General features: G+C 40.0%; 1 protein-coding gene across 1 annotated transcript in view; it reads left to right on the plus strand.

Moving 5' to 3' along the window:
• The window catches only part of MKLN1 (muskelin 1, intracellular mediator containing kelch motifs), a 45,553-nt gene extending 20,671 nt beyond the window's left edge, over window positions 1-24,882 (plus strand). Inside the window, exons 5-10 of the mRNA XM_010081197.1 lie at window positions 8,229-8,376; window positions 9,463-9,577; window positions 11,734-11,873; window positions 14,440-14,542; window positions 22,657-22,711; window positions 24,460-24,882. Coding sequence (XP_010079499.1) covers window positions 8,229-8,376; window positions 9,463-9,577; window positions 11,734-11,873; window positions 14,440-14,542; window positions 22,657-22,711; window positions 24,460-24,581 — 683 coding nt within the window. The 3' untranslated portion in view covers window positions 24,582-24,882. The remainder of the gene's footprint in view (window positions 1-8,228; window positions 8,377-9,462; window positions 9,578-11,733; window positions 11,874-14,439; window positions 14,543-22,656; window positions 22,712-24,459) is intronic.
• Window positions 24,883-25,085: the final 203 nt, after the last annotated feature.

Genomic DNA, 25,085 nt, shown 5'->3' on the forward strand with positions numbered 1-25,085 from the left:
CATATAGCACCTCAAAAGAAAAAAAAATCAGCAAAATAAGAACTAAAAATATCTTCTTTGAAACTCCAGCAAAGATGAAAAAAAAAAAAAAGTGAAAAAGTAATTTTCTTTAAACCAGGAAAGGAGAAAGCAATTTTTTTCCTAGTTTTCACCAAGTGAAAGATGCCATAAAATAGAAATTATCTGCTTGGTTTGAGATGCAGGAAGGCAAGTAGGATGCTCAGAGACAGAGAATTGGAGTAGAAGGACAGAGGTTATTTTGCCTGGCAGGAGCTGACTAGAAAGATGAGACCTGTTGTCTTGTTCTTGTACTAAATTATCAGGCAGCGGCAAAAAAAGGTAGGAGGAGGGAGCAAAACTTCATACTGCTGGAGTTCTGTATACCAGAAACATTAAAAACACCCAAAAAGCATTGTAACACAACCGTAAAGAACTGATTTTATGCCTCTTCTCCTCAAATGACTTAGAGAAGAATGAGGGTTTTTTTGTGGTTTTTTTTTTCTTTTTCAAAAAGGATTTCTCTGTGTATAAGCACATTGTTTTCCTGTGTTGCAAATATCCAGATTTTCAGCATACAGTTAAGATGTGGAAATTTGTGTTGCGGTGTGTTCTGCTATAGGAGAGAAGTTATGAATAATTCTCATATTCTGTATTTAGTCCTGAGCTTCTTTTCTTCCAGTTACCAAAATCCCAGGAAGCTAATTGATCTTGAATTTAGGCTGCCCTCCTTATTTTGATCAGGCTTAATTTTTAGCAAGTAATTTTGCTGAACTTTTGAAGTGAATTATTGATGGTTATGAGTTACTGTTTGCTCATTAATTTAGTTATGCCAATGAGGGGGATGAGTACCCAAGCTCTTATTCTCTGGAGCCATTTATTTACTTGACTGCTTACAAGCTGGTTCTTTCTTGGATTGTTGACAATCTCCTTTATTGAGGTGCCCGGATGTTGCCCGATGCTGCTCTACACCCACCCCCATGCACTGTTTGTTGTCCTTAGAGCTTTGAAATAATTTTTTTTTCTATGAATTTGCTAGTATTCTGCTATTTTGCTTTTTTAAAATTACTTTTCTTTACAGTCTGAAGCTTTCAAACATGTAGCTTTAAGCTGATACCTGTGTCTACTTCAGATTTAAAGAAAGATTTCAGATTTGCCTAAAGCTGGAGAAGACACTGAGCTCTGCTTCTTTCAGTTAAGCAAATGAGACTGGAATTTTTAGCCCTCCTCCCCATTCCCACAGGCCCCAAAGTGGTGAATAGTAGACTTTTTGTAAGAAAATGACTCATTGGAAATAATTCACGAGTAGATTTTCAGGTTACCGTTCTCCTGTGTGTAGAAAGTAAACAAACAGATTTGCACGTTTCCCTTGCTTTTGAAAGAAAAATGCTAGGATTATTTGCATTTTAACAGGACGAGAACAAAATACCTGTTACGTTCAGACAGCAAATGCTGACAGCACTATTTTCACCCAAACTCCCAAGTCTTTATTGTTAGGTAGTGATACACCATTTTGATCTGCATGAACAAAGTGATTCCCTGACTAGTCGCTGTGAAGTTTTAAGCTGCTCGGTGTGATGAGTCAAGTTGAGGATGCCTGACCTAAATGTTCCTATAAAGTCCCATGATTACATTTTGTTCCTGGCTCACATGTGGCATTCAGTTCTATTCTTAGTCGAGCTATTTTGATTTTTGCCCTTTGTAAAAGAACTTAATTGTGCATTTGTCGAAAATTTCCGTTAGCGTAGCAAAAAGATTTTTTTTACAATGTAGTAAAACAGATAATTAAGGATTATCAGTAATACGAAGTTGTTGCTATGCTAGAAAACTATGGTAATGATATGTTGTTTTTGCTGCTCTCATCTTCTGGATGAGATATTTATGCTGTTTGGTGTTTTTTTACTCTCAGTTGTGCCTTCGATGTTGATCCTGGAACCTGTTCCTTGTATAGGTGATGTGTCTGAGAATTTTGGGTGATTAAGTATCACTTAAATTTACATAATTTGGAGTAAAGAACACTAATTTTAGCAAGTTTAGATGTGCTTTTTTTCATTCCTGAGGAAAGTTCAAATTTGATCGAAGTCCAGTTTCTAAAAGATGGGTTTGCACACAGCTTTGCCTGTCTCCTGACTTGGTCTTCGAAACTTAGGCAAGCCTGGGAGCTCTTTGTGTCTGACATGGGTGCTTTCTTCAGCTCATTGCATCGAAAAACCTTCTGAGTTCCCTTTGCTGTCAAAGGAGGGCACTACAGTAACATCAGGCCATTTGGGGTGGTTGACTTTCTGCTGTGTGATAACTGTTAGGAGCAGGAAATTTGTGAGTGCAGCTAGAGAATGGACGAAATGGGACTGAGGAACAGAGAATGCAACTTTGGTAATGAGTTGGGCGTGAAGAAAAGGCAGCAGTGGTACAAACTGGAGCAATAGGAATTGTAGTACAGTTGAATAGAGCCTGTGGTTGGAGGAGAGGCAGAAATGTGTATATTGAGGAACACAGAGCACTGTTCTTTTAATTACTTAACACACAAACAACAGAAAAAAACCCAACCCTAAACCCAAGATGCATGTGCCAGAGCGTATCTCTGAAGCGTACACGTGGTGTAGAGGTTCCATCAGTATCAGATGTCTTCACAAGGCTCTGCTGACAGCTTGCCTGACTTGCTTAGCGCACAATCCATGACTAATCAAGGGCACTCGTTTCAGGTCTAAGGGAGCTAATGGGAACACTTGTGGTCAAGGTTCCTGTGATAATCCTGTTTGGCCCTGACTCAGGTGGTGTGTCAGAGCTGTTGGTCAGAGGGAGAGTTTCCTTCGGCAGGAGAATCAAGATCATCTTATATCCCTTTGAACCAAGTAACTTCCAAAGTTAAGCGAGCACAAGGCTTAAACATTCCTGTGGTTCATTTGAACGGTGCAGTAGTTCTTAGGGACATCCTGCAAAGATTTTTGTCGCCACCCGTGAAGTTCGCAGGTCTCTTGCTGGGGCAGATGCTCATTCCAGAACCGTGCACCTGACAGACAGGAGGTTTCATGGATAAGTACCACGGACAGAGGCGGCACAGCCCAGTCCAGGGAATCCTGAGTGAAAACAAGATGAAATCAGAAAAACATTAATCAAAATAGATATCACAGCTAGCTCAACATGGCCAGCATCCAACTCAGCCAAGCAGCCCGAATACCCCATTTTGATGGTCTGTCTCTGACCCCTGACGTGTTTTGCCCTTGTTCAGTTTAAGGTCTACCTTGCCAGTGGCCAGCGTGTCTCCTGCCATGGAAGCACTTTGTTTTGTGAGGGACCTTATGTGCTCCTCATCGTGTGAGGTGCTTCTCTGAACCAGTCTCAAAACGCTTTCCTCTGACCGTGAAGCTGAGGAGAGCAGGCAGTCACCAAATCCTAAGGAAGCTTTACAGAGATGGCAGAGCAGCTGAATTCCATTCACATTTACTAACTGACCTGTTTTTTCCAAAATCTCATGTTGCTTGGGAGAGAACTGAGCATTGGGTTGTTGCTTTTTCGACATGACAACCAAACTGTTCGAATGGTTTCCTTAGCTGCTCCTTGGCTGACTGCCAAATGCAGTCTCATCGTGAAAAATCCAAGAGGATAATGATTATCTTGCTGTGTCAACAGCTGGCCTGTACGCGAGCTCTATCACTCATCAAGGGGCTGCTCTACTGAAGTGCAGGGGAGGTGCTGCTTCGGTTTTCCATGGATTACAAGCAGCAGTATGGAGTAATTTGCTGACCTACCACTTCTTTAAAATCAGTCTGTCAGGGTGCTGCCAGGTTCTGGTGAACAGCAATGTCCATGTGATGTAGCTTACTCCTATTTTTTAGTCACGAGGCATCACAAGGAGGGAGGATACTTGCAAGTCACTTGTAGTGGGATTAGCAGTAACGTGTCCCGAGGGTTTCGTAACTTAGGTGGCACTAAAAGGCTGTCAACGAACTTGCTTCCTTTAATTATCCTTCATGAATCCTTCAGAAGTGGTCTGTAGACTACAAGTTTTAAATCATTGTTTTGCCGGTGCTGGGTTGCAAAGCATGTTTAAAAACATGCTATAGTATCCCTTCAGATGTCAGAGGTGAGATTTAATTTCCAAACTTCTGTCTAGTACTACGAGAACCACATCTGTGAACTCCAATTTACTGCTTTGCAAACTCTCCCTCTGCATAAAAGCTGTTTTCTTACTTAGGTGCTGGCAGCAGCCAACACTGTAGCTGCTTGCACATGGAAGAGACAAAATATTCAGCTTGCTGCAATGATCACTGTGATCAAATAAATGCCTGTAAGTAGGGACTGTGGTAGTGGGAACATAGTTGTTTCACGATTAGGTGTCGCTTTTCTACAAAGCCTTTTCCCGTGCGTTATATTTAAATGGAAATTATGTTGTACAGGGTTACACAGCGTCTTATCGAAGCTTTCTCAGGAATTACGACTTGTTTATGTAACAGGCTGCTAACTCAAGGCCTGTGTGGCTGAATATTGTTTTCAAATCTTGAGGCCATGAGCTTTTCATTTTTGCTCTATAAAAATAAATAAAAATTTTAAGTTCTGGAGAAAGGATTCAGACTTCTTATTTTCAATTAGTTATTGCCCTTCTACCCTGGACTGATTAATGAGATGATGCAGAAAAAAACTCAGTGGCACAAGAAAACCATTCACCATCTACTAGACTTTTTGGGATTGTATTGTGTTTAGTAATGTCTCTGTACAGCTTTTCCTCTTCAATCAGTAATGTATTGTCACAGGAGCCAAGTTAGTATTGCATAGCGACAGGCCAGGGCTGTGTTCAAAACAACCAGGGCTAAGTCCTCAGTCGCTGCTTTGTCCTTCGAGCTGTCTGCCCACAGCTGACCCGAGCGATCGCCGGACCTGAGAGGCACTCTGAATGGTGTGGAATCGCTGGAGATTTGCTCCAAAGCTGATTTACATCTACATTTATTCGAAGAAGCGGAAGAAAAGGAACTTCCACGGAGCCATTCTTACCACTTTATGTACCCCTTGGATCCAGTGGTTTGCAAATAATAGTTCTTGCAGTGCACTGACATTACTGTGTCCGATTCTCACGTTTTGTTGTTTATGACTTTTTACTCTGAATCTTAAAATTTAAAAAAAAAAATCCTAAGCAGTTACTGTCACAGGCTCAATTTTTTCTCCCAGGCAGAATTAAATTGCCTTCCCAACATACATTTTATTAGCTAAATATCACAAATACTTTTCGACTTGCACAAGTTTACACCCATGTCCCCCTCTAATACGCTGACCACAATCATTTGAATTATATCCAGCGTTTACTGCAAGCCCGCTGCACTGGCGGATGATGAATCTCTCTTACCCCCTAGTGGAAGCATTTGACAGTCATGAGGATTTTATGTTGGCCTTTTGCTCTGCCAAGGATCACAGTTCCTTTCTAAGCATCTTTTTTGATGTTTCTGTTGTGTTTAAGATATCACAGCATCTCCCTCTGACTGTGTAGTAGCTTGCCTTCTTTTCTATTTCTTTTCAAGGATTTGTTAACCCAATTTCTGTTGTCTTGGGGTTTTTTAAATTGTATTATATCTAACTTTCTAGTTCAATCTTCCTTTGCAAAAGACTAGATGTCAACTTTATCTAGCCTAAGGCACTACTTAAATATCACTTCTACACAGCTGCTTAGATAGGTCAGACTGGTTATTTGAGTTGCTCCTTGTCTTAGGCCCCTTTTAAATGTAGGGATATATATTTTCGGATATATTATTCTAGGCATTCTGCATTTCAGACAGTCTCAAGAAGCAATTGATGTGTAACTAAAGGAAGCCTGAAATGGTTTGAATTTGGTTTTGATCGAGATGCTGCGGATAAATCCCATTCTTACTATAAAGAGTAAAAAAAAAAAAAAAAAAAAAATGAGGCACTGAACTTTGGTGGCTTTTCCCTCCTGCATTATTTGAATAATAATTTCAGCTTCAGAAAATCGAGCATAGACTAGATACAAAATTCCTTTATTTAACAACATTTCAGGAGGAGGGATGGGACTTCCATAGACGAGCTTCATACGCTTTTGGTATCAGTGGTAATATAGCAACCGTATTCCTCATGATTATAATAATTTTCATTTCAATGAGCCTGAGGTATTAATGCTCTGAAGATTTGCATGCTTTTTTCTAAAAACCCGGCATAGTCTTGAGTGTTCAAAGCAGCAGATAGGGTTGCAAAGACATTTTCCGTGTACATTAGCATTGCTGATCAAATTTAGATGGCTCTCCTGCCAGAAATGTCTCAAAAATACGCCTTGAATTGAATCCTTTTGGGTCAATGATTCAGTCCCTGACTATGCAAGCAAACACATTACGTGATACTTTTCAAAAATTAATGATATTTCGTCTCTAATTGTCTTTTTGTTCTCAATTTCTTTATTGGGTGACTTTCACAGTACTCATTAGTCTTATTTAAAAACTTCCTTGTGGTTTGCAGCTAAGACAAGGTATGTAGTTGTTGTTGTGCCAGCATTGTTCCCTGCTTTTTTTTTTCCCCCCCTCTGCTTTGCCACCATTTCCTTATAAACTGGATTAATTTTCCTTTGAAACTTTGCGGCAAAGTTTGAGGTCAAAATAGGCAGGTTTATGCTGCTAAGGGCTCCAACAGATCTGCCTCTTGCTTTTCCGTAAAACCGTAAACAAAGATTTTGTTGACAGGACTCTGAGAATTAATTATCTGAATATATTCCGGTTTCTACTTAAGTTTATGTAAGAATTAAGCATTTATTATTTTTTCAGGAAATGCTTGGTTTTTTTGGCTTTGCTAAACATTTTGGTAGAGGCTTGAACTGCAGAAAACCAAATGCTGCTCAGAGTTTTTTTAATTTGTATTTATTACTTTCCTGGCGAACCAAATGAGAAGACTGAAGTAAGAGACTGAAACCTATTACAGCTTGGGCTTGCAAAATACCGTTTTGTGTGTTCTTAAACAGCAATATTAAATGGTTTATTAGTGTAGGGCTTGTTTTCTAGGCTGTCTGTGCAGTTCACAGTTAATTGCAGGGAAGAATTCGCAAAATACAAGAGTTCTGAGAATTTTTTCGTGCCAAAATCTTGATCGAAGGCCAGGAACCTTTACCAGCCTTTGTAAATTGACCCAGAAAGAGAAATGAGACAAACAGGATCTGTAAACAAAGATCACGTGCTCTTCACAAATACATTTTGGAAGGATGGTTGCCTAGGGAAACAGGAAATGGGGAATTATACAACAAACAAAAAGGACTGCCAAACAAATTTGCTGACCTTTTTTTCGGGGAATTATGATGAAAACTGCTGGAATCCTCAGTATTTCACCATGTTTCTAGATCTGAAGGTGAAACAAAAGACTAGTTGGGTGATTATACAACTATTTATAAAATACAAGAAGCTTCCTTGACATCTTTGTCCTAAAGGAAGCAATGCAAGGTTGTGAGCTATGTAATCTTGAGTTCATCTTGAATTTTTTTTTTTTTTTTTGGAGTTTCCTAGCTTTTGCAATTAAGTTTTCTGGAATCAGTCCTTGCTTTTACGGGTGAGAGAATAACAAAGTCACTCCATTCATATCTACAAGGATCATCTAGCTCTGTTTTGAGGCAGTTTAATCCTCGTTTCTGAGCTGGTTGAGGCAGTTTAATCCTCGTTTCTGAGCTGGTAGTCTCTCAAATAGCTCTGCCCATGCCTTTCCCTAGGAAACAGCAGCTCTCAATGGTTTTTGTGCTTTCCAAGAGTTGCAAATGGGAAGGGAATTGGAGAATTTGTATTGGACTTGTCCTTAGCAGGGAAGGAGTCAGCCTCTGGGTGATGTTTCTTCTTCTTCCTCCCTTTCATCCTGCTTTGGAGGGCATGTGGAAGAAGCAAATTGTTTGCTTAGCAACTTCTGCACGCCTGTTTTGAGATCTACCATTTCAGTTTTAAGTTGTGGTGAATTATGAGATTGCTGTGGGGGAGAGATCGTAAAAAAAAATACCAGCTTGGGGTCACTGAGTCTGTTGGGTTTGGTTTTATATGAAAGACAAAGAGGTGAAAGTAATTAAAACGAAAATTGGGAAACTCGGTAGTGAGGTTAAACTTCAGATGTTCTTTATCCCAGAACAGTGAAGAGGTGGTTATGTGAAATCTCATGCTTGTACTATGGCTATTAGAAAATCTACTGAATCACAGGGGGAGGAATGTTGGATCCCTTCCTATATCCTGTGGTTTTTTTAGTGTGTAACTTTTTTTTTTTTTTGGCAGTTCCAATGACAGGTTTCACTCAAAGGGCTACCATTGATCCAGAACTGAATGAAATCCATGTCTTGTCAGGGCTCAGTAAAGACAAGGAGAAGCGGGAAGAGAATGTAAGGAATTCCTTCTGGATTTATGACATTGTGAGGAACAGCTGGTAAGTTGATGAAAGGGGTGCTATTTCTGGCATCTACACTGACTTTCTTTAGAAAGCAATCTCAGCCGATCCTGTCTCCCAGGTAACTCTGTAACCTCTTATAACCATGGAATGGCAACGCTGAAGACAACTGAGTTCCCTTGAGGCCCCTCTTTTTCCCCTGTAGTCTTTAGAGACACCATGGCAATAAGCCAAATGAGGGAGTGAAATCATGTGAAATCATATTGGAGGCAGGTGGATGGCATGAGGGGAAGTAAACCATTGTAAGAATTTTTTCCTGTAGGAAATTATTAAGGCCAGGATTCATCACCAGTGCAGCAAATTCAGTCAAATGTTAAATTGTAAATTGCAGTGTACGTGTTATTAGTTATTAGAAACTAAGGAGAGACTGGTCTGCTATGTGAACGGTGTTGGAGAAGTCTTCAATCTAGATCTGTCAGCTCTTTCCAGGCTGCGCACAGTGGTCCTTCATGTAGCTGCTAGAGCCACTATGCTGAGAAAATATCTCCTTGTCTATTTGCCGTCTGGTGTTTGGTGGTTGGTTGTCACTGCCCCTTTCCAGAGCTGGCAGCATTTTTGTGATCAAAGTATCTTCTAATGTGGCACCTATCACTTCAAAGGGTGTGAATGCCAGTTTTTAAAAATGAGGTTTCAGTTGGAGTCTGCTTGGAAATCAAATTGAAACACTAGCTTTGCTGAAGTTTCTGTCCTAAAGTTCTACTGTGTCCAAGATGGTATTCTCCATAATGAAAAATACTTCATACTGACAAATCTGCTACTGAATAATGCGACATCTAAAGATACTGTCAAAGCTCATGACATAAAATTATACATTTTCTAGAAGTTTTTTCTAGTTTGACTTGTGATTGAGGACAGCGTTCAGCCAAGATGACCTTCTCTGCCTGTTGAATGGGTTTCTTTGTGGAGCTATGACTGGGGATGGGATAATAGAGGGCAATATATAGAGAAGTAAGAAAATGTTTGGTCTATTCCAAACAGTTCAAATTGCAATCATTGGTACCTTTTAGTAACTTTTTCTACTTCCTTTAGGTACTACTAGTCATTACTTACTGCCTTCTATTTCAGGTCTTGTGTCTATAAGAATGACCAAGCAGCAAAAGAGAATCCAGGTAAAAGCCTTCAGGAAGAGGAACCCTGCCCAAGGTTTGCCCATCAACTGGTGTACGATGAGTTACACAAGGTATGAGGGTCTAGAGACATAGATATTTTTTTTTTACACTTATTGCTCTTATGGGGTAGTTGCTTCTTCAAAGATGGTAACAATGAATATATCTTTTTGTACAGTGTTAATGTGGTGAGTAACTTCCATCTAACTTATTATCATCTTTTGAAATAAGGTGCTAAGCTACTTTTTTTGTCAATGTGAAGTAGACATGATAGCTCCTACATGAAATCAAAATGCAGACAATGGCATATACTAAACCTCTACAAAGTTGTCAAGCGGCTATTCTTGTACTTGAGCACACTTGAAGCTTCATTCATTGTCCTCAAAGACTTAATCTCGCAACCTGTTAGTGACTGTGGAGTCATTTCTTTAGTTTAGCTGCCACATTCATGCCTCTAAATGGTGATAGTTACGAGCATTTCTATGAGAAGATGTGTTTGAATGAACTGTTAAGAATATACTCTAATAGAGGTGCCTTATTTTGCCCTGCAGGTCAGAAGCAACTATCATTCTTTAGCACTATCTGACTTTAATGGACATGTTTCATGCTTAAATAAACTTAAAATTGTCTATAGTGTATGAGAATGCTCAGTGAACTTAGGGCTTTGTGCACATTAAGGTCCTTTCCAACCCAAACCATTCTATGATATTAACCAGTAACGCACAAACCAAAGATTAGATTACCGTAACTTTATTCACCTGTGATTTTTAAATCACTGTGACACATTTACTTAACCTTTCATGGATATTATGCAATTAAAATAAACTTTTTCTAAAATTTCTTTTTAGTCTGAAACAGTCTGAGCTGAAAAAGACAAATATACCTTAGTCTTATCGTTCCCTGGGATGTTAATCAAATTTGAGAAACCCAACGAGCTGAAAAGTTTGGGGACAAGGGGGATTTTAAGAAGGAATAAGTGCAACTTCTGTTTGGAGAGCTTGCATTGTTTGTCATCTTCACGGACATTTATGATGCACAGTTAATACTATTCTACCTCTACTGGCTTACTTCTAGGTGTAAGGTACCTGGAGATTGAGAGTAGCATTTTGTAAGTTATTATGAAGGTTAGATAAATCGTGGCAGTTGCCCAGCTTTATCTGAAGAGCTGTTTGATGTGCTTGTTTTGAAGAGTCTTATTTTTAGAAACCTCTGTTCAAATGACCTTTCTAAACTCTTCTGATATAATAATGAGAGCCTACACCAGTGGGATGCAGAATACATTGTTTTGAGTGATTATTTTTAAAGCTCTGAAGAAAGGTAGCCTGTTGGACTTCTTGAACCTCAGTATTTGAAGACCCTTTGTGGCGTGTTTAATATCAACAGTTCCAAGTCCGAAATGCCAAATGCTATGAAGAAAAAAAAAAAGTGAAGAAATAAACAGTCCTTTTTTAACATTTCCACTTTTCTTGAGATTTGCCTCTCTCTGTAAATCTAGCCTTGCATTTCAAAGGTGTTTTATGCTGAAATTATCAGAATGGCTGTTAAAGACTATGTCGTTTGGGCTGCCTTGAACAAAAAAAAAATCATTTTGCATAGAGGTATATTTAATATTTTTATGATTAGTCTACAGACTTAATTTTTTCTGAGTCTTCCTTACAAGTATAAATATATCTTCTTCAGAAAAAATATGTGATTGCTGGAGCCACTTCACAATTAGATGGGTGTAAACTGCTCCCCCCAAATTAGAGAAGGGTTTAATGCAAATGCCTTAATTTAGCCTCTCTCATGACAACAAGAATTTGTAATCTTTGAGGACAAGATTGGAGAAGGGTTTTGTAATCCATCAGTTTGAGTATAGTTTCCATCAAGTATTTTAAACAAGGCAGCAAGTGTTGGCTCAGATCCTTCTTTTCTGCTCGTGTCTTAGGTGCTTAAGGATTTATCATGCTCCGAGGTTTTTCCTAAAGAAAAAGATAACATAGTTTGTGGATGTTTGTTTATAAATATCTCAGCAATCTGCTAGGGGGAGGTTCTAACAATGCAGCTTTTTTATTGTCTTAAAATATAAGCAAAGTAAGGCTGATAATAAGGTGGAGGAGCAGCTTGTCTAAAAGGCAGAGTTTTCTCCCTCCAGAATAAACCTCTCTAAAGATGCTGACATGGTAAATAGTCTTTGTTTAATGGATGTACACAAACAGTCAACTTTTTGATCTGCCTCTCATTTGCTTAGGTCCATTACTTATTTGGAGGGAATCCTGGTAAGTCCTGCTCTCCAAAGATGAGATTAGATGATTTCTGGTCTCTCAAGCTCTGTCGACCTTCAAAGGAATACCTGCTAAGACACTGCAAATACCTCATAAGAAAGCACAGGTAGAGAAACAAAGAGATGTTTTTCAATTTGCCTTTCCAAAGTGTCTGTCTCTTTTTTTTTTTTTTTAAGTTGCTAAAACTTCAGTATTTTGTAAACTGTTTGGGAAATGTTGCTTTGTTGGTTATAGGTTTATTATTAAAGTAATTTTTAAAAAATAATCAAAAGCAGTGGGACAGGGCTAAACTACAAAATTAACTTAATTCTGGTTTTACTAGGATATTCTAAAACTAGAAAAATCTGGCTATTTTTTAAGGAGTCGTGGGGAATTTTTAGATTCACTTTTCACTCTGCTGTTCATCAACATGTGTTTTGGTACTGTCACCACCCAAGGAAATGAAGTATGTTTCTGAAACACTGTGCTAGGACATAGTAACAGCTCTCAAGAATGCTAATGAAGTCTGGGGGCTGGATTCCTTTGCACATCTCAGACTCAACCATAGTGAGGTCATCAGAGTTTCTCATTCAGAATCACTTGAAAGATCTCACTTCTGCAGAATTCAGCTACGCTGTGATGCTTCTTGCATTCTGGATGTTTCAGAGGTGCCTTATATTTGCTATTTAGGGGAACAGCTTTTCAAAATCAAACGTATGGAGTTGCCTTAGGCAAGAAATTGCAGCAGTAAGACAGTCTTGCAAGACTCAGCAAATTATTTGAAGCCAATAAATAGCTCTGCATCCTTAGTGAGAATACTTTGTTATCAGGTTCTTCCAAGAGCTGGAGGTCAGTTTTTACTGATGGTATTTTACTTCTGAGGCAGAAAGCAAATTGCTATGCTCAACTTGCAATCATTGTAGCCGGACGAGGCTTTTAGCAGATTAGCCACGTGATAGATGTAAATACCTACAGGAATGAATAAAGGTCTTGCCTAGTAATCTGGGAGGCTTATTAAACCCACATGTGGTTGTACACAAATACAGCTGTACAGCCTCTAGAGACAGCTCTGCATTGCTTCTTTTCACTTGCTTAAACTGAATTTAAAGGAAATGTTACTGCATGTTGTCTGGCAGATGTTTGGTGTTTATGCGCCATGTTCCCATTTATTTGGGTCCCTATAAAGGAGCAGAACAAGACCAGTTAGGGACTGGTGTGATGGGTGCTTTGTAGTAGTTTATATACTTCTCAGGGCTGGAGCTGAACTGCTGCAGAAGTTCAGGCTCTAGGTACCAGAACAGGTACTTGGCTTGTGTACACAGCAAATCCACGGCATCACCTGGAGTCCTCCCTGGCCTATTAATTTGTTTAGTACCAGTCAGTGTAGCACAGCCAAGCTGGCCAAGCACAGAAGAAGGTGTTGATGGTGCCACTTATTTAAGGTACTTCAGTTCTCTGGACCACGGCAGTATAATCTAAAAAAATCAGTGTGAGTGTTTGGAAAAAATCACATTTAATTACCAGAATGTCATTTATATCATTTAATAGTCTTTGGGCTTGGTGCACTGGCACCCAAATTGCATCTTTAAACAATTTCAAAATTTGGGCTACAGATGTCCACTACAGTATAAATAGCCAAGTAGATGACCCAAATAAAAAATAACAATATGATTAAATCTATTCAGTGTGACTTCTTTCACTTTGACAAGCTATACCCTGTTAAAGGTAACTGAAGTATATTATAAATAAAATAACTTGTGTTCCTTGTTCAGTAGGCAATTCAGTAACTGAGAACATGGTTTTCTGGGTTCTCATCTCTGGAATCCAGAATTGTCTGAGCTGTTTTCATGGGAAGGCTTAATACTGTGTATTGGTGAATCAGAAGATGACAAAGTGCGATACTGCGCTTTGGGGATAGCTGAGAGGGGAAAAAAAAAATAGATCATTTTAAACCTCATCCTTTCTAGGCTTATGCACCCAGCTCAGTGCTGCAGAAAAGTAGCTCTGCTCACTGGATGCGGAGCCCAGAATCATTTTCTGAGGGCTATTTTAGCTTATTCAGCTAAAATAATTAACAGAAGAATTTACAGAAATTACTGGTTTTGTTCGTTAAAAGAAAATGGGAAAATAATGGTGGTGGTGCACAGGATTTTTATGTACATGTGCTCTCACCAAAGGTGGGATATTGAGGCACAGTATTCATTGAATCTGGGGGTTTTCAGCCCCACTGTCCCTTTTTCTGTTGTCAGGCAGAAGCAGGGAGTATTCCCTGTCCTTGTACTTCCAGTTACACTTCTGGGAATGTGAATATCCCTGAGGCTGGAGTGCTTCAGGCTTGCTTGTATCTGAATTGTGCTACTCACTCCTTTTATTTCTGGAAAACAAACTGTACTAAATGTTTTATATTTATATATTAAGAAGCTGCTGTGCATATGCTTTTGAACATTTTTAGTAGGAGCGTAATACTTTGCCCTTGTAATTGCTGTACACCCCTAAAAAACACTCCTCTGTGTTTCAGTCTAGCTTGAAAGCGTGTACTCCAGCAAAAACGAGGCTGAGCTGCCATTAACATTGCTTTATTTCGGAATATTTGGCTGAAAGTTTTGTTTAATAGGCTTTGCCCTCTGTAGAAATAGTAGTGCTTATTCCTGAAGGAAATGGTTGTGCTCATGTTTCCTGTCTCTTCTTTCCAGGTTTGAAGAAAAAGCTCAGACTGACCCTCTTAGTGCACTGAAGTACCTGCAGAATGATTTGTATGTAACTGTGGATCACTCGGACCCCGAGGAGACAAAAGAGGTAGTGATGAATGATCTTTGTCTTACTTATAAAGAAATGTAAACTGTGTTCTCACGTGGAAGCTCTAGGCCTCTTAAATCTTGTTTTTATTCAGTTTGAAAAAACTCTACAGGTGCATGATGCTTTGCTACATCATCTATTTCTCTGCCCTAAAGATCACACTGCTTTAGAAGCAGTCATTTTACAACCACAGTTCCAGATAAAATAGCTTTTGTACTCAGAATCGTCAAGACTAGGCCTTTGTTTTAATTCCAGCATACTGGTGTCTATTTTGGGAGCTTTAATTGAAATGTAAACTCTCTGAAATGTCACGAGTCTGTAGTTGCCTGTGTGGTAGAAAGCAAATAGAAGGTCGTATTCACGGTGCCTTTTGGCTTGTCAATATTAAATAGCTCTGGGGGAGGGAAAAAGGTTTTTCTCTAGATAATAAGTATTTCTGAAAGTAGATTGTATATATACATTGCTTGCTAACCTTTAAACTCTTATTTCCTCTGCCTTTCCCATATTATCCAGTAGGCATGTTCTTTTATTTGTTCCAGGAATTTATTCCCATTTCCTGTTTTGATTTCATTACCGCAGTACGTGGCACTTTGCAAAAAGGATTAAAGAAATAGTGAAAAAATGTCAGATAAGGTGGTTAATTTGACTCTGCCATGAATTTCCACATGGAATGTGGGGCAGACAGCTGGATGTACAACCATCCAGCTCCTGACGGGTAGATGAGGAAGAGGAGGCCGTGGTTCTTAGGCTCTTTTTGTGTTAATGACTTTGGAAGTGATTCCACAACTCCTTTTATAAAACTGCAATAGGAGAATGGACGCTGTTATTCCATGCTGAGTCTCTGGATTAAATCACTTAATCTGTTGGTTTTAACTCATTGCTTTAGAGAAAGGAAAGGTTATTATACAGGCATGAAAAGCTTTTTTTTTTTTTTTTTTTTTGAGTGGAGAATATCCATCTTGTATATGCAGAGTATAGAATTGTAGGGCTATGAAAACTAAGAAAAAATATTTACTTATGTAAGGATCTTGGAACTCGTAATATTTGTCATAAATTCTGGTTAGCTTTTTATAAACATCTGGTCCAATAAAACATAAAGTGCTGTGCCTGTAAGTTCTCCGTTAGATGGCTTGTCACTGAAATTGTCCCATATCAACCACTTGCACTTCTTTTCCAGCTATTTCTAGCATAGGAAAGATAAGGGATAATCCTGCTTTTCTCCATCTGGAAAAAGAGGTATCTCACATGCAGCATGCTTCAAGGGGGCCCAGCCCAATTATGCCCAGTCTTCCCAGTGTGGTAACACTTTCCTCTTCCTATTTGAACCCGAAATAACCTAGAACATAAAACAACCATTCTGATGCTCTCTTCTCCCCTTTTTTCTCCCTTCCACCCCCTATGAGACCATGTCCTGTGTTCTTCTGTCCCCTTTTCTCCATGTCATACACGTGTGCTGGCAGTCCCATCATGCCTGTGAAGGTCCTATCTCTCTTTGGCCAGTTACTCCTAGAGAGATCTTGCATCTTGTGGCTGGCTGTGCCTTTTTTGATTCCCTGAACAGAAGACGTTTGTGGTGTGATCAGCAAGCTCCTCTCCTTTTAGTTCATGCTGATACTGTCACCAGCAGACCAAAGGAACTGCCATCAAGGCTGCACATTGTGCACATCTGGCACAGGAAATCCTTTAATAGTCTAAATTGGATTTTTTTCACAGTGCTGTGTGTAATACTTCAGCTTGTAAAAATGAAGAATTTACCTGACTTCATGAGCTCCTCTGAGATTTTGGGGAAAAGTAGTAGCTTTATCATACAAAGTAGAAATAGAATAAAATGTTAAAAAAAAAATAATCCCTTTTCATAGAGCATACGAGTGTTCTGCACATTAATGATCTGGCGTGTGGGTTTGGGTAGCTCAATCCAGCTGAGTGAATGTATTGTGAATCCTTTCTCTGCAGGCCTAATGCCTGACCCAAACAAAATTCAGTAGCTTCTGTCTGCCGTGCTGGTCTGTCGGATCAATGCATACCATCCAGCAGAATTAAAGCTTCCATTCGAGTGGTCTCCCAAAATCATGTAACAGTTTCTGGAAGGCTTTTTTGGTTGGGTTTTAGCGGGGTTTTTTTGTTTGTGGTTTTTTTTTTTTTGGTTGGTTGGTTGTTGTCTTTTTCTTTTTTTTTTTTTTAATTGTGCAGGTCAAAAAGCTTTAACTTCCAAAGGTTTTCACAGTGGAACAGATCTGCCAGATACATGGCGCAGAGCCAGCTACTGCGCTGGTACTGACTGGTTGTATTTCCAGTTGACGTCAATTTACCTTCCGGTTATCACATCGAGTTGGCTTTTTGCTCTGGCATTACATCTTCAAATAGCTCTTGTGCTTTCCAAAGGACTGACGCAGGCTTTTTTGGATTCCATCTCAAATTTCAAGCCCCAGTTTGATTGTGTGTATCTCAGCCCAGACACCTACCTACTCTGTCTTTATTTGTAGTTGAGATCGTCTTTAATTAATATCAAAGGCTATCTATCTGATCGGCGTGCTCTGTGCTGGCGACAGCCATTGAATGTTGTAAGGCTTCTTGGTGTGGCAAATCTTAAGGGAATCGGTTTTTGCCTGGTTTTTTCCCCTCTCCCTAGGGCAGCTGTTAAATTTGGGAAGGACCACGCTCAATAGGTTTATCCCCAGCTTTGTGCTCCAGTTTTCTTGGAGACTGGTCTATACGGTTTCATGTTTTATGGATTGAGAGATGGGTAGTGTTATATAATATCACAAGCAGAATTGCACTTGGCAGGTGAGGCTTACTTGCTTTATAATAGAAGTAATTTCTTCTAACTTAGTTAGGCAAGTCTCTTCAGCTGTTTGGAGTTGGATGCCAAAGAAAATAAACAGACTGTTCTCGAAACTTACTTTGGTTTTAGTAACCAATTTTGTTTAAAGTAGCGTGAATGATTGATAGTAGGAACATACCCACAGACTTTCATTCCTTTGTTGTGAATTTTAGGGATGTTAATAGGATTATAGTTTTATTCCCTTTTTTATTATTCTAAAGTGAAGTAGATGCCTGCAAGCAACAGGTATCGCCTGGGTGCTTGTTTTAGTAGCCACAGGCTATATGCCAGCTATGTCTCTGCTGTTGCCCACAGATGCAGATCCCGATCTCTTTAACTGTGATTCTGCTTGAAATCACTTAAACCTCTTCAGTTCAGTGTTTTCCGATCAGGGAATCTGTTTTTTCTGTCTGTGGATTAGGAGCTCTGACACTGTATATAAAGGAGGGTAGATCCCCTGAGCACGTTGAAGTGTGTCTGTGTATTCTAGTTCACCAAGAGATTAAAGTTGTATAAAAGACTGGCATTTGTTGGTGTAAAAATTTATGGTGGCGTGGGTGTTCTTCTATTTTGTACACACACCCAGATGTGCATTTGGTGGTAGTTTACAGCTGGAGGCTTTTAGAGGGAAAAGGTCGGTCAAAATAGAAAATCAACATGAATTCCAAGTTTTGTACTTATGTCAAGGAAAAAACAGGTGCACAAAACATCAGTGGATCATGTGCAAGGCTGAAAGTGTGGTTCCATGAACACTGGACTAATCGTACCCAGAACTTTGCTGCTGCTTAGTCAGCTATAGAAGAAATCAAGATAATACAAAAAAATGGCCAGTGCTGTCCGAGTGAAGGAGAGGAAGATGATTTTGTATGTTGAGGTTCAACTACTGGTGAAGCTCAATCCCATGATTGCTGTAAAACAGATACAAAGTGCAAGTAAAACTTGCAGTATGTTTTTCTTGGAGCAGGGGAGGAGAAAGAGCAAGGACCTGGAGGCCAATTTGAGGTCTGACGAGCTTGTAGACAGAGGCTGGAGGCCCCTGTTTAAGGCTGCTTCATACTTTCCATTCTTTAGACCTTGTCTTCAATAAATTTGCCAGATAAAGCCAGCGGGGCCCAAAAAGTATTGTTTGAGTCTGCATTAGGCTGATATTTCTGGGAAAATTGAAGCCCAAATGGGAAAAATAGTTCTAGGAAGGAGCTAAGAAAAGCATGCTTCTCTTCTTTGTGTCCTGCTGTGATTCTTCGTAAAGACTCAGAGTCTTGAGTGCTGCAGGAGCAGAGGCTTTGGAGCCAAGGAGCCTTTACAAAAACAGCATTCAGCCTTCCCAACTTCAGCTAGCGATGGCTCTGTCCTCAAAGAATTTGAGCCTCTCGTTGCTTCTTTGAGCCTATGCTATGAGGCACCACCCCAACAGACCTGGTCAAAGCTGAGAAACTGTTTTACACAGTGATCAGAGCACTCACCGTACAGACATGACAGAGGAGGAGTTATGTCTGATTCATACAACCTGTCGGGTATCCTGAACAGGAGTTACTCATTCCCCATCAGCATTAACCGTTTTGTTTGCGCAAACGGCAGAGGAGAGGAACAAATATACTAAAACTTGCATGGGCTGGCACACAGCAGAATTGCTTTTTTTGCTTTAGGTAGAAACCTAGATAAAATACACACAGCTGATGAAAGAACAATAATTTTGGAAATATGAAGGTCATAAGTTGCAAAGTGCCAGAATGAATCTTACACATGTAGTCTTAATTTGGCCTCTGTCTGAATGTAGCTGATTGATTATATTAGTGAAGCTTATATTAGTTAACCAGATATGTATAACTGATGCCAGATACATGTATAACTAATGCACCAGATGTATAACTAATAAAGCCTTATATTAGTTAACCAGATATATTTCTCTCTGATGAACTCCTGTCTCAGTTTAGTAGGTAGGTTGAATTTCCAACAGAGAATTTAATTGTATACCAAAGGGAACTGTTGTCTTTTGAATGGAGGCTTAATTTGGAGTGGATAAAGCCAATGAGGCAAAGGGATTGTCAGAAGAAAATGGGTGATGGTGTCCTTAGAGCAGTTGGGTGCTTCTGCTGGATAACTGAATTCTTGTCTGCTTTTGTAAGAGTTGCTATGTGATGTTTGCAAATTGGTTTTCCTAGTTGATCATTATTTGGGTTTTTCATGCTCTTCCCTGATGGGAGAGATCCGAGGTGTGATTTGCTGGAGGGCTTTGCTCTTTCGGCTCCAAGTGAGTTCAGAAGAAGCTGCGTAGTACTAAGTATTTTGAAAATTCTGGTAGTTTCAAATAGGAGACTCAAAATGAATCAGAATTTGACATGCTATGTGTTATGATAACAATTAATACGATAGAAAAATTGATAAAGAAATGAATTCCTTCTTCAGAGCAGAGTTTGAACTTCATGAAGAAAATACTGCATTGGATATATGCTGTGAATGGAGTGTAGGAGGCTTGGTCTTGAGTAAGCAGTAACTGGCCAGTGCTTTTGCAAAAAAGTAGGGGTCCTTTGGGAGAACATGGACTGTTAGCTGGCATTGTAATGCAAATGCCCAGGGAACAAGCTTAGGCTCGATGTGCTTGACTTTTCTATCAGAAAGTGCTTTTTGAAGGTGAGATGATACATAAAATGTAATTTGAAAACAACCACACAACAAACATCAGTGAGGAAGGAGAGAAGATACTTCTGCAAAAAGCTGGAAAGAAACTCGTAGCTGTGAAAGTCCATCATGCCTAGTGCAGATGAGGCCGGAATACTTGGCAGAAGGTCCTTTTAACGGATTTTTGGTCTCAGTTCAGCGAGTTACTAGCAGGATCCTGCTTATTTGATTTCTTAGTTGAGCATCCTGAGACCCAGCATCAGGCATGGCTTGCTTGCTGTTTCCAGCAGGACGGCTGCCGGCGTTGCTGGGGGAGGCGAGGGAACCCCTCGAAGCATGTGGCATCGGCTTTGTCCCGGCACAGCCAGCTTCATGTGCTACCAGGCAGCTGGCAGCAGGCCCGTAAGGCGATTGTGTGGAAGGGAAAGATGGCCAGGATGTGGCTTCTGCCATCAGGAGCAGCACAGATTTAGCCACCAGTTTTATTGGAACTTTTGGAGCTCTTTCTGCTGGGCATCTGTTTAAGTACGTTGCTGATTCAGAGCCAAGCAACTCTTAGGAGTTATGCTAGCAGTGAAATACACGTGTAGCATTGCAATTCCTTTTAATTTCATATAACCAGACCTCTCACTCAAGAGGGTACTTAATCAACCTCTTCCCCCTGTTCTGCAGTTCATCAGTCCTGTATCTTTCTGACCTGTCCTTAAATACCTCCAGTGCTCATGTCACATGATAGCCTCCCCAAAAGATGCAAACTCTTCCAGTGCACTCCAATCCTTATTTCACATAGTTCTTCAAGTCATGTTGAAACTAATCTTGCTGAAGTGTTTTTGTGGCTTCTTGCACTTAGTTGTAGATTTACCTTTTTTTTAGTGGCTGTAATTTTTTGCAGTTTCATCCTTGGACATTGTTCTTTGGAGGCTCTGCAGCTCTGACTCCTCTCAACTTTCTTTACAGAGCTTGATTTTCAGACCACTTGATCTTTTCTAGTGCTTTCCTCGTATGTTGCTGATTGATACAGGACATCCAAAAGCGGTTTTCTTATTGTAGATGAGACTTACGAACCTTGATAACAGCATGAGCACTTGATTTATTTGAAGATCCTACTCCTTTGCATGCATTCTCTATGCATTTGTTATTTTTGCAATAGGATGATACTGATCTGTTATAGCTCGTCAATGCATTTTCCCAGAGCTTATGCACCCCAGCCTGGTTTGTATAGGTGTTTATGTCTGTTTATGTTGATTTGCACTTGGCCCTAGTGAATTGCACCTTGATCCATCGTTAGAAGCTGGATGAAATGGAAAAACAGTCTGAAGGCTGTCTGTTACCATGCTGGCAGTCTGAGCGTGGTGTAAAGTCTGTGGATCCAGTTATCACTGAAAACCCAGAATGGTGCTTGACCTTGGGGCACAGATGAATCACTTCTGATTCATGGCTTGTTTTTGATGTCAAATCATTGATGGCTACCCACAGTAAAGTTATTTGGCCTATTGCTCTTCCCTATTAGCTTTATCTAGGTGATGCCTTAATAATTTGCCTTAAATATTAGATAGAAGCATCAGAAGTCCCATGAAACTCAAAATGGACAATGTCTGTTGCCAAATCCCATCCGTAGGGCCTGCTGCCTTGTTGTAGAAGAAATCAGATTGATGCGATACAACTTGTTGTTGCCAAATCCCCACTGGCTGCTACTCAGCACCTTCTCCACTCCCGGATGACTGCGAATTGTCTGCATTCCCATTTTTTTCTTGAAATCAAAATCAAATTGATGGATATGTAGTTCCTGACTGTTCTTCCCACCCCTTCCCTGAACATAGTTGTTTCTCTTCTGTTTTAACCTCACTTCTTTCCTTCGGGTTGTGTGCTGTAAAAACACAGACAGGAGACAAAAGATTACAAGCCTTTAAGAGGTCAGCGAATTCTTTAAGGAAACATGACACAGCACTGAGCTTTGCTACAACGTGGGTAACTGGAAACAGCAGCCAGGGGCAGAGGAAGATGCTGTGTTCACTATCTATCAATAAGACTTCAAGGGAGAATAAAACCATGAGTGTGTTACTTAAAATGGTTTTACTCATGATTTGGATGTTCCCAAGCAAACCAATTGTGTTTTTTTCTTTTTTTGTAAGTTAAAAAGACATTGCCTTAAACTTGTGAGATGAGCTTCTCTGGCATTTCAGAAATGTTGCCATTTAAAGCTTGCTCTGTGTTCAAGACGTTCATGCTGCACTGTAGCAGTAACTCAGTTTTCGTGCCATCTCATCCTTGCTCGCTGAGACTCTACCACGTTCATCCCTGGGAGTGTTGTTGTTGTGTGGAAGAGGTTCTACCCTACTTCTGCACTGTGATATCTGCCAGACAGGCAAAAAAAAAAGCATATATATATAAAAAATTAGGTTTTAAGGCTCCCAGTCAAGTACCTTTCATTGCATCAACGCTGCTCTAATTCTAGGAAAAACCATCCAACTTGCTCTGCCAAGGTGACAAATTGCATTGCTCATATGAAAGTGCCTGCTGCTGTTATTTGTACGTATGGCACAGTTCTAAGGATTGTGCAAAGAAAACCTGGCAACTCTAAATCTACTTAGACTTCTAGGAATCTTTTGGGTTTTTTCCTGTGCAGTTAATAACACTTTTTTCCTTTCTTTTCCCTCCACCTCCTCTTTTGCAGTTTCAGCTTCTTGCCTCAGCATTATTTAAGTCTGGCTCGGATTTCACCACTCTTGGTGAGTATTGTGTATCAGAAGAATTATACTAAGTGTGTTCCTTCCAATAATTACTGTTAGTTTCTGCTGGTTTTTATATCAAATGTTATAGTTCATATGAATGTTACAGGCCCTTTTCAGCTCGAATATGCGAAGTGTTACCATGTAGATATTTGAGAGATTATTTATAATGACCAGTATCCAATGCCTCGAGCCTATATCGAAAACATCTGTAACCAGTGGTTTTAAACCTATACCTCCTGAGATCTTTTTGTATCTCTTATTACATCTGATGCTTCACTGTTACCCAAATAAACAGGAGCTTTGCTCAGAGGAAAGCATCTCCTGTCATGTCACTTTGGAATCTCACAGCATGGCTACGGCTCTGTTTGCTGTGATAACTGCAATTCCTGGAGTAGTTTGGTTCGCTCTGTTCTTTGCAAAACTAGTTCTTTGGGCAGAATGTCAAGAGCGAAGAAAACAGTGGCGTGTAGGGCTGGAAACAGGAGGTCTGAGCCAAAGCTGTAATTGGTTTCACGATTCTGTCCAGTTAACTCTTTTAAACAGTGAGAGATTAATCCTGGGCAAGCTGTAGGAGGGCTATAGGCATAATTTACATTCTTGTAATGATGTGTTGTCCTCAAGTTACCGAGGTCACTGTAGGAGCATAGATGACTTCAGTTTTTGACAAATGCTTAATTCCCAATCTAAGGACCCGAGGGAAGGAAAAAGCCCCCTGCGCTATCAGCCGTGCTGGATGAGGAAGCTCTGCTGAGCTTGTGTGGTTTGGAAGATGTTATCTAGTTGATGCTGTAAAATTAATTTTTTAAAAGAAGAAACCCCAAGTTTCAGAAAGCTGTTTCCCCCCCCCTAGTTTTAAGTGTTCTAAGATGAATTAGTTCTTGATGCAATACAATACTTTATTCAGAGGCTGGCTTTTACAGATGGGAGGGTACATATATCAAGTCGTGCTTCTAAAATAAAACAAAAAAAACCCCAAGCCCTCCTTGATTTGATTAACTTGGTTGACTTTGATTAACTGAAGAGTGAGTTCACTGAATTAAAAAGCATTCCTTTGAGATACCAGTGATTGAAGTCATACAAAGCAGAGGAAATCGTTGTATACCCGCTCTATTGTTCTTGCTGTTGATGGTTTAAGTATGAGGATTTTGGATAAACAATGCTTCTGCTGTAGATTAAGCCCTCCCCTGTTGGGAGGCAGCACTTCACAAAACCAGTTTGCAAAGCACCCTTGTGCCAAGACGCAGCCTGGGTCCCCAGTACAACGATTCAGTAGCAGCTCTGACCTGGGACTCCTATCATCAGCAGAGCTTGTCTCAAGAAAAACTGCAAGTACCAGCTCTGGTTAAGACAGTAGCAAAAGTAATGAAGAAAGCCTGAGGACAGAAGAAATGAGGCACCAAATAAAAATAGCTACACAGATTTTTGTTTTCTGGGACATCAGAGTAGTCCCTTGAGGACTCTTGCTTCCCCCCCATTTCTTCAGGACTGTCAATGAGCTTGGCAGGCATTTGCTTATTACTTTTTATGGCATTTTGATTGCACTGTTGGCTCGAGGTGCCATGATCTCTGTGTGTTTGTGCACATAGTCGTGGGATGGAGAGCTGGCAGCCTTGTTAATTAGTTGAGGCAGAAGCAGCAAATAGTTAACATCTGTCCAAAATGGACAATTGGCATATTCCACAGCTAAACTGAGCATTTAAAGTACTGAGCACTGACTTGCTTTCCCTTTTTTCTTCCTCCCCCAGGATTTTCGGATGTTGACCACACGTACGCGCAGAGAACTCAGCTGTTTGATACACTAGTTAACTTCTTTCCGGACAACATGACCCCTCCAAAAGGCAACCTGGTAGACCTCATCACGCTGTAACGGAGCAATCACTGGACATGTGGAAGAGGGGGAAGAGCATCCATTTTCAGTATTTTAATTTTTTTACTGCATTGATTGACTGCTGGGATGAAGTAATATAGTAACCCCTACATGTTTGAAAGGGGTTTTATACTTGTATGGTGAATCCCTGAAGCTTTTCCCTTGGAGTAGGTTAATAAAATGTAACTGACGTACTTCCGACTAAATATATATATATTTTTTCTGACTTTGGATTTTGAGTTAGCAAATGTAAGATGAAAAGGTGGGGGGAAAGAAAAAAAAACATAAAACCCAATCATGCAGTGATCATTTCTGCCTGTAAGGGAAAGTTGAGATTTGTGGGTTGTCTGGAATTAAAGCTGATGGGGTTTATTTTGGGTTTCGTGAGAAAGGCGGGGGAGGTTGTTCTTTGCTCATTTGTTGCTAGTCATGATATATTGCTTTATCCTACAACTCCATCCTCAGCTGAATAACTTGGCGGCAGGACACTGGCATGCGTTGAGG

Source organism: Pterocles gutturalis, unplaced genomic scaffold, assembly GCF_000699245.1.
Source record: "Pterocles gutturalis isolate BGI_N339 unplaced genomic scaffold, ASM69924v1 scaffold9929, whole genome shotgun sequence".
NCBI classification, from domain to species: domain Eukaryota; kingdom Metazoa; phylum Chordata; class Aves; order Pterocliformes; family Pteroclidae; genus Pterocles; species Pterocles gutturalis.